General features: G+C 33.2%; 1 protein-coding gene across 1 annotated transcript; it reads right to left on the bottom strand.

Annotated features, from left to right (window-relative positions):
* Positions 1-2,715: 2,715 nt before the first annotated feature.
* On the bottom strand, positions 2,716-9,353 carry LOC117111887 (probable serine/threonine-protein kinase pats1). Its single transcript, XM_033254902.1, has 11 exons — positions 9,239-9,353; positions 8,299-8,464; positions 7,402-7,505; positions 6,987-7,084; positions 6,750-6,854; positions 6,552-6,641; positions 6,276-6,452; positions 4,477-4,722; positions 3,671-3,862; positions 2,992-3,156; positions 2,716-2,727 (listed from the first exon to the last, which is right to left on the bottom strand). The coding sequence occupies exons 1-11, from the start codon at positions 9,258-9,260 to the stop codon at positions 2,716-2,718; spliced, it is 1,377 nt and encodes a 458-aa protein (XP_033110793.1). The 5' UTR covers positions 9,261-9,353.
* Positions 9,354-10,172: the final 819 nt, after the last annotated feature.

Genomic DNA, 10,172 nt, shown 5'->3' with positions numbered 1-10,172 from the left:
ATAACATGATGTCAGAAAATCAGCCCAAAAGCTTATCTTATTTCTGTTGGTTACGCACCGCTGATCCGCAATGTTTGTCATCACTTCAAGATGTCTACCGATTCGTGAAAAAGGCGTATTAGGCCAACTACAACGCTCTAAACCAAGGCCATGCTATATCTTAGTATTTAGCCCAACAATTTTGGTGAAATGTTTTAAACGTAATTTTGAAGTATGCCTATGTGGAAAGATGATATTCAAGAATGGCCGAGACTGAATTTCAAAGGCAAGAATTTGACTTGAAAAAGTGGACCTCCCTATATGTCAACATGCATCTTCTTGATTTTGTATTTATTATCACACTACAGTATTTTGTGCATCTGTATAATAATTGCATTAGGCCAATGTTAATGATAAACATTTTTTTTTTCCAGTTATTTCAACTATTTTAATAATACGCCAGCTTGTGATGAACAACCAAATGCAAACTATCAAAGCACAGTGGAAGACCAAAATTACCCGAGTTCTGGAGGGATTTGCATGATTGAGTATAAGTTTGATGGAAGTACAATCTAAAAGGCAGTGTACACTGCTCACAGGCTATTAGCAACTATGACAATGTTAAAATAACTGTTAAACACACAACAATTACTGGATAAAATTTGATTGTATTGCCTCTGAAATCCACTCTTAAGGTGTAGCCATTTTTCAAGACTATCCTTTAATAGAACTGCATGTGTATATCAGTACGCACACTGATACTCATCACAGCTCTTCGCTATTCAATAAAGATGGACAAATTAATTGTTTTTGATGAAGTTTAAGTAGGCCTTTCCTACTGTACATGGTAGATATTTTAACAGAATTAGTTTAAATGTATTGTAAACATTATTATTATTATTATTTCAGCATTGTTAAAATATTGATGCATATCACATGAATAAAAAGACAAACTGATCAATTTGCAAGTCTTGGTTCCCCTTTAATTGTTTGCATTGATTTATATAAGGACAGATGATGTTATTCATCAATAATGATGATGACATTGTTGTGTAATGTTAGACAGTGTTCCAATTTGGTTATCATTTGTGTATGATATTAACATGCTTTTAAAATTAATACTGTATTAAATTAAGTGAATTAGTTGAGCGTGATCTGCTGTAACATCACTTAGCAGAGAAACATTTAAGTCTAAAAGTTTAACCAATATTAAGCTACTATCAGTATTTACCATTTACTGTAAATGATGTTTTACAGAATATCACCAGTACAACAATTATTACAAATTAGTCAACCAAATGGATATCGACAGCAATGAAAAGACACTTTATTAACATTGTTTTACTATAGGAACATCATTTATATTGCTTTATACACCTGGATAGAGAGAGAGAGATACAAGCCAAGACCTAGTGTCTTGTACAAGGACACATGCTGTGTACATTGCCTGGGTTCTTGGAGAAGACACTTCGCTTGTTTAAATTCCCTAAATAATGTACAGTACTTCTTTTTCATAAGCTGATGTAATATTTTCATTCATATCATGGGCTGTAATTTCAGGACTGGCATCAGTCTGTGTAGATTTGCAGCAAAGCTTATAAACACAATCCTAAGTATGATTAGTGACAATAGGATCATAACACAGGCATCTTTTTGGTTTACAGTTCAATATTCTGTTCCAAACATAAACATAGTTGATATCAGTAGAAGTTTCTGGGTGATCTTTCATTTAACCAACTGCATTTACAACTCTCCTTTTAGGGACCAGGTCTGCCAGGGTATAATGGTTTCTGTAAATAATAAATAGACAATAATTCTTGATAGCCACATTATACTAATGTCCTTGTAAATTATTAGCACTCTACAGTATTTTTTGAAGAACATCCCATTAGAGTAACTGAACCACAATAATCTGGTAGTGTATTGTGTCTGCTTTCAGTAGGTCATGCATACTGTACAACATTTGGATACATATATTATAATTAAAAAAACTATCTACAGTAACTAGGAAACAAAGAGCAACTTTTAAACAGAAAATTATTTTTTTTAAATCTGTGAGATTGAGTTAAAATGTTTGGTTATTAGAATTAACATATTCACAGCACATAGTGAAACAAGCAAAATAAGCTTTTGATATTTAACTTACATTATCATATCCCATGCTGATGAGGTCACCATTGATGACTGGGCTCTGTCAATGAAATAAAGTAGAACAAAGCTGTAAAACAAACCATAATTTAACATTTAGAATTATTACTTAATAAAATAATACAGTAATTATAATCATCATCTCTCCTCATTCATACAAAAACTATTTATTCCATCAAATGGTTCAGAAAAATTGTTAAATTTTAAATTACAGTTTGAGAATACAAAAGGGGATAATAGAGGGCCACCACTGGTATACACCAACCTCTTGCACCACTTTTTTAGGGTGGTGTACAGTGAGAAATTCAATCAATCAAGTGCCTAGGGCTAGTAGGTAGGTCCTCTCTGGCGTCATGCTATTCTCTCTAGGCCCGTGTAAATTTGTTATCCGCTACGCTGTCGTTGGCCCTCTTTCTTGTTAATGTTACAGTAGTGTTATCCGATTAGCTAGCCTAGGCTAGATACCTAGCTACTTTAGACGGCCTATGCCTCGTAGTAGTCTGGGACCCGGTGTACCCTACAGGCTAGCTAGGCCTAACGTAACATATACAGTATACGATCTATCGAGGCCCCTAATTCCTATCGTTATTAATATTCTGTCTTAAATACACGAAATATACTTATCTTGGATTGTGATAAAATATAGGTTGAAGACTGGCGACATTATGCAGCTGCTACTGTCGAAAAAAACCCTGTTGTTATCAGCAATTACTGCATTGGAAACTAAACTCCGCATTGCATCTCTGAACTTCGCGGTAACTACAACTTCGCAAATGCCACCCCCAGTAATGGCGCCGACAATAGAGGGCGACACTCAAAAAGGCTCTCTTGGATAGGTCTATAGGCCCCTAAATTTTTAATTACCTTTGTTATGCTTTTCTCACACACCAGTCCAAACTTCTGCATAAGAGATACAAAGAAGTCGAATGTTGTATCTGAAAACTTGAACTTCTTCCACAAATGTCTTAACAGATGCTCCTCAAGGACCCCTGCGTCCAATTTCCTCCAGGCCTCTAAGTGTTTTTGTTTCTGAAATTAATAATTTTAACTTAGGCTTACAGGGTTATGTTTTCATTACAAATGTTATTATTATTATTATTATTATTTTTTTTTAAAATTATTATTATTATAATAATTATTATTATTATTAACTTACATCCAACTATGTTTTACACAAACTAAACCTCAATATGATGTTTAGGGTAAAAAAATCCTGCAGCACTGACAGAATTTGAACCCAAAACCCTGGGACTGGAAGGCAAGCATCTTAACCACAATTATTTGAAGCTAGTAATCCCGCTACTTTCTTAGACTTCTTATGTTTTCAACCTTTTTTGAAATGTATCAGATTTTCCGATTCCAAAATGGTGGCAGCAGAGGGGTGAGCTTCACCAACATGACAATAATAGGGTTCCAATCTGTTCTCATTTGCAAGATGCTTGCCAATCCTTAGAAGGTCGATATACCCATACTTCCATGGCAGACAACCCCAAGTTGAGAACATAGTTCTAAGATATTGTGTGATGTTGTAAATTTAACTCACCCTAAGTTCAGGGTCAATAACAGTGATTATTGTTTTAAACATGTCCACTAATTGCATCACATCCAAAACAATAATATCCTTTAAGGCTTCGTCATCAGGAAAGTAGAGAATCTCGCCAAGGTCGTGTAGATACTCAAGCAGTACCCTTTGAGCATCTTGTTTGACTCCAAACCGCTTAACTAAAGCGATCACCTGATAAAGAAAAAAAAAACCCCAAGTTTAATGGTTTTAAACAAGTGCAGAAAGAGATACTGAAACATAAACAGACAAACGATATAAATTCGCAAATAAGTGACAAGTTTATTAAATTCTTTTTTTAACTGGAAGATAATGCTTAACAAGTGATTAAGTTCACTTTTGGGCGGTGTTCCTGTCTGTTCTTTTGTGCTTGTTTCTTGCTGTTTCTGTTTTTGTAAAAATTAATATTTTAATGAAATGAAAAAGAATAATCACAAGTTAATAATTATTAGACTTACATAGCGCTGAATGACAACAAGGCCTCTAAGCGCTTCACATTATTACCCCCTCTCACCCTGATATTGTATCAAGCACTTATGATACACATGGCTGGAAAGAATTCCATAATGTTGCAGCTGTAATCAGCGCATTTTGTGTTGAACCTACGAGGTACCCACTTGTACTCCTGGGCGGACAGAGACAAAAATAGGTAAAGTTCCTTGCCTAGACACAAGCGAAATGCACAGCGAGGGATTTGAACCGCCGACCTCAATGAGAAGCAGAACGGCAACCGCTGCGCCAACCCACTCCTACAAGTTGCAACTTTCTGTAAATAATCAAATGTCTACCTTTTTGGTTGGTAGATAGATATGCTTCACTTTCAACTTTTGGATTTCCTGTTGAACAAGCAACCATTTCAAAGGAAGTTTTCTAACCATCTTCTTTGCGAACTTTAATATTTGGTCCATGATGTTAGAAGCATTGCTCCTGGCGAACGGTAAGCTGTTCTCAATAGCAAAGAAAGTAGGGAACACCAATGCTTCATAAGGTTTTCCTTCCAATGCTTCCCGAATTTTACTGAATATTTCTTCTGCCTACATTAATGAAATATAAAATTAGCAGCAGTAAATCATAAATTATAATAACAAGAAAAATAATATCAATACTTGATCTCTGTCATTTTTACATTTCTGTAAGTTTTTCTATATTTTCATTGATTAGTTTAAGTGTATTTTTATCAACCAATCCATCATAATCAATCTATAGGTCAAATAGTCAATCGAACAATATATAAATCAATATATTGATTGATCAATTGATGGTGATTGTTTGATATATTGATTACATAATTGATTGATTGATTTATTTATTGATGATGACATTGACAATGGCGATGACAAATGAAAATGTCGATGATGATGACTTTCATATGTGATTTATGTTGTTTGAATTATTTATTGACGAATGAAAATGACGACGGCAATACCGATGTTGATGATAATAATGATGATATCAGTAATGATGTCACGGAGATCCCTTTATTTAGTCCCTAGTCCATTTCCATACTTCTTGCACTAAAGGTGGGACTGAGGACTGATAAGCAATAAAATAAATACACCATGTTTTAAAGGGGATGTAGGTCAGTTGTAAAAAGGAGGATAACTTGCTGGTTGAACGAACAAAGTGCAATCTGGGAAAAACTAGAAATAATAATTTTGTTTTGTTCAGGTATTACTCTTCTACTGCAGGACCACCGTCATGCTGTTGCTAAAACTGTACAAATGGAGACAAAATCAATGTCAATGTAAACACCATCCAAATAGTTCGCTATGATTACAATGGTTGACTTGGTCTTGTGTCAGTCGTGATCAAAGCAATTTAAAATACACTTGACACAAGTCCCTTAATATTTGTTTCTCATTCTGGACAGTGCCAACAACAAGTAAGTTAATTTAGGTAACAAGACGGAATAATCAGGTAAAAAAACCGAGTATGACACACCAATTAAAATTTGTATGGCGCGCAATAAATACATTTAGGGCCTTGAACCAGTGCTGCACTTAATGATATAGTTCACTAAGTGTAGCCTGGGTTCAAGGCCCTCAATGTCATGCCACAGAAATTGATCCATGGTTATACTCAAGGCATATATTTATGCAGCAGAACTTGAACTTCACATATTTAGTCAACAGGTGAATGCTTCTGCATGTCAGAGTTATGGAAAAATAGAATAAATAAATAAATGAATAAATGATTAAATGAATGAATGAATGAACGAATGAATTTTTAATACATCATAACATTTTAAATATTTTTTTTAGCATTTCTGTATTTTATCTTTAATTTAAATGGCAATGCTCTTGGTGTTTTATATCCAAATTTTATAATGTACTTGTTCGACTTAACCATCTATTCTAACCCACTTTTAGTCAGATCTGTAAAATGTCTATATTGTATACGTTCTTAATATATTTTAATATTTATATCGTAATCTTTGACAAAATAGACAAATTTCACGCCATTATTATGTGTTACACTGTTAGACTAATCAAATTCAATTGAATAACTTATGTTTTTTTTCTGAAGTTTGTTTATAAGTGTAAATTACTGTCAGATTGTTTGCTTTGTTCATGACATAGTTGTTTACCTTTCTTTTCTTTTCCTCTTCATTCCCCTCGAGGCTGCCTAGATGCGTACCAATCACTAGTACTGGCGGTGAAAGTTGTCCATCATCCAATTTTGAATCTCTACTGTTTGTGTATACTGAACGAATCCAGTAAAGAATGAACTGAAGATTTGTCATTCGATGTTGATACATTTCACCCTGAAATAAAAAATAAAAAAATAAAATACTGTACAAATTATTATATTTTAAGTGAAAACTTGCTAAGAGATAATAAATGTTTAAAAACGTAATGCTTACAGTAGTCGGATCCTTGACTTTAGCTGGAGCGTCAAGGTCATCTTCTAGGTTAAATACCACACAAACAACGGCAAAACATACCATGAAAATCTACAAGATAATCTTCCACAATTAATTAAAACTGAATGAAATACATAGAATATATTTTAAGTTTGATTTAAATTCTACTTCATTTATTAATTAATAAAATGACTTTACTCGTTGTATCACATGATATATCGGTTGGCCTCCAAAGTCCCAGATGTTCATAATAAATTCATTGCCAGATGGTTTCGTCTCTGCTTTAGTTGGTGATAACACGTTCTTGAAATAAATGTAAACAAAAATTACTGTATACTTCTGCTATATTTTATTAATTAGTTATTACACCATGAAACATTCATCATATGATCTTAACCATTAAATATCACCAAATTGAATGCGTGTAAATCTTACTTGTCTTGTTACTTCTACATTCTTCTCTGTTTCTTTTTCTAATATTTTCTTCGCTATGGAATCTGCCATTATCGCATCAAATATATCACTGACACCAGCTGTTGAGGACAAATAAATCATTTATTAGAATAATATATAATTTACTATATGATTTGATTTCATTTTGTTAGTTCAGTAATTGAATTTAGACTGATGTCTTGGTGTATTGTGATCTGCATATTTATTGACAAATTTACAAAATTAAAACTGTGAAAGAATTGACTTATAAGAGAAGTAAAAAAAAAAAGAAGATGTTTAACGAAAGTGGTTTGGCACAGTGGAAATGATTTGGAATCCAATTTTTCAATCCTCAGTCCATATGAGCCACATGGCTCGATAAGGATTTACTATACAAAAATGTTTACACCTTACTTACAATGATCTGGTGATGTTTCCTTCCAATTCAATTCATTGTGCGATTCATGTGTACACACCGTTGTGTTGGCAATTGCGTCGGTAATACCCTCATTTGGATCAAAACTGAAGCAAAATAAAATTGTTATATTTTTATTACGTACAGAACCAGGGGGAAGATTTGGGGGGGGGGGTTTCGGCCCGGCCCGAAAACCCCCCCACACTTTTTTGGAAAGTCAAAGAAAAAAAAGAAGAAAAGAAAGAAGAAGAAAAAAATTGATTGACCAAAAGGTCTCAGAGGTTATTTTCGGGCATCTAGAGGACAGAAATTTTGCGTGGGGATGCCCCCAGATCCCCTAAAATATTGTTATCTCAATTGGCCCAACTTTCGGTTTTCTTCCAGCCCCCCACACCCCCACCTTTTGGACATCTCTGGATCCGCCCCTGAGAACGTACATATATAAATAAATGTGTAGAAACGTACTTAAAATAATGGATTGAGATTATTGAAGTTTTCATACATTCATTAAGTTGTTGATTATGGAAAGAAATACAAAAAAATTATTTGAATTACCGGTTTCTTAAAAAAGCATTATTGAAGGCTTTAGCTATTTCGACTGATTAACTAATGTAGTGAAAGGATTGATATTATTGAAATGGAAGATTGATATTATTGAAGGGAGTGAAGTTGAATACCTCAGTGGTTAAGATACTTGCCTTCTGATCCCAGGGTCCTGGGTTCAATTCCTGTCACAGCAGGACTTTTTCTCACGACTAAAACAACTCCACTCCCTAAGCCTCATAAAGAGACTTAGTTTATAAAGAATCATTCTCATTCTGTAAGTGGCATGTGTACTTGCTGTTAGATGTGAAGGATATAAAAAAAAAAAGCAAGTAAATTTTGAATATATGAGCTTACGTATTCCTTAAAAATGACTTGATTGTAGATGTCTTGCCGACTCTCTCGAGGCCCATGAAAACTGTCCTTCCTTGATTAACCTCTGTTTCTCCCTCAGCTAGAGCATCATTAAAAGCTTCCACTGCTTCGGTCCCACGCGCCAAGATTTCCGTTGGAACCATCCCCGCTTTAAAGCATAAATATATTTCTGAACTACACATTGAATTCCTTCATGAAACTTGTTAAATATAATTACTGAGGCCAGCCGCCTGCAATGCTGTCATTTACTGAGGAGGTCTTTAACCTATCCTTTCATACAAATTTTTCATTGCTTCAATTGTGATTTTGCATTTCTTTTCTCATAGAATCATTCGTAGCAATGGTGCAACATTTACTTCATCAAACCCAGTCTTGTGATTATGTAACCATAATAAAAGCAAATTTGCAAACAAAAGTATAGAATTAGAACTTATTTATTCCAAAAGAGGGGCAATAAATTACTATGGTGATAACAGACGGAGAAAATATAGGCCTACAGTAGTCGTTTTATTTTCATCATTGAATAAATGTTTTACAGTATTATATTCAGTGATAGCGCTATCATTTTGTCTGAATCGAGCATAAAACAAATGCTGTAAAATATTACAAAGCGCCACCAATAGCTGCCTGGATTGCTAATCAAAATACTGTAATTTAATACAGCTAACATTGGGAATCTTATTTACTGTGTTTAAATGTAAGTACAGTACATAATATACACTGTACAATACACATAAATACAATTGCAAAAATAGATATGCATATATAAACAAATGAATGGACATTTAAATGGTGTTTGAAGAATTTCATACTAAATATACAAAATGCGAATATACTAATATTAATTTTAAAATGATTGATATTTGATATGAAACAAAACAAATAAATTAAATATGAACTTATGTTCGTATGAACCGCTCACTTTGTAGGAGATGCATGAGCATTTCTTTTTGTTTTTCTTTGTTGGTAGAATTATACTTTTCACATTTGTTGTTCACATACACTTCAGCTGGAGTTTGACCATCCTGCAAAGACAATCACATATCATATCATACCTCATGAATTAAATAAATAATCAAGCAAAACCATCACATTTTAAAGCACTTCAACAAACGTTACCCCAAAACAATTCAAAACAATTGAATTGAAATTTACATATCAATTTAATTATTCTTTAATTCTACAATTGCATCTTGTAAATATTCATGTTAACAATAAAACATTGACAAAAATCAATAGTTGCTACAACGAGTTGTTAGGTAAGAATTGATGCTGTCTCTTATACACATCTAGATGTGTATAAGAGACAGGCCATACAATATCGACATTATAGTTGCCATCATTAATTTCAGTATGCTCCTTATCACCATTATTTAATTATAAACATCTTCATCATCACCATAATCATAATAATCATCATCATCTTCATTGTCATCATTTTTATCTACCTTCTGGTTTTTTAATTTGGCATTCGCTCCAGCCTTTATTAAGTAATTAGTTGTGTCTATGTGATCTCCATACGAATGGTTAAATTGTAACAACTTGTGAAGTGGAGTATTGCCGTCCTGTAACACAATTGAAAACAGTGTTAACCAACGACAGCTCATAACCGTACAAAGGATAGCATAATGTGAATAAACAACATATTCATTGTTACCAATCCAGACACAGTCAAAACCTCTGTAAACAAATGAAATAATGCAATCAATAACATTATAGTTAAAATTTAGGTAAATAACTAACTTTCACTTTGTATGAAATACATTTTCATCGAAAATTTTCTTCCATAACAATATTTTAAAACTACTATTTTGATGCAATCAATAACATTACAGTTAAAATTTAGGTAAATATAA

This window comes from Anneissia japonica, unplaced genomic scaffold (assembly GCF_011630105.1).
Source record: "Anneissia japonica isolate Jap-2015-1 unplaced genomic scaffold, ASM1163010v1 scaffold287539_len122650_cov154, whole genome shotgun sequence".
NCBI lineage: Eukaryota > Metazoa > Echinodermata > Crinoidea > Comatulida > Comatulidae > Anneissia > Anneissia japonica.
Note: the sequence above shows the minus strand (reverse complement) of the source record. Positions and strands in the feature narration are given on the sequence as shown.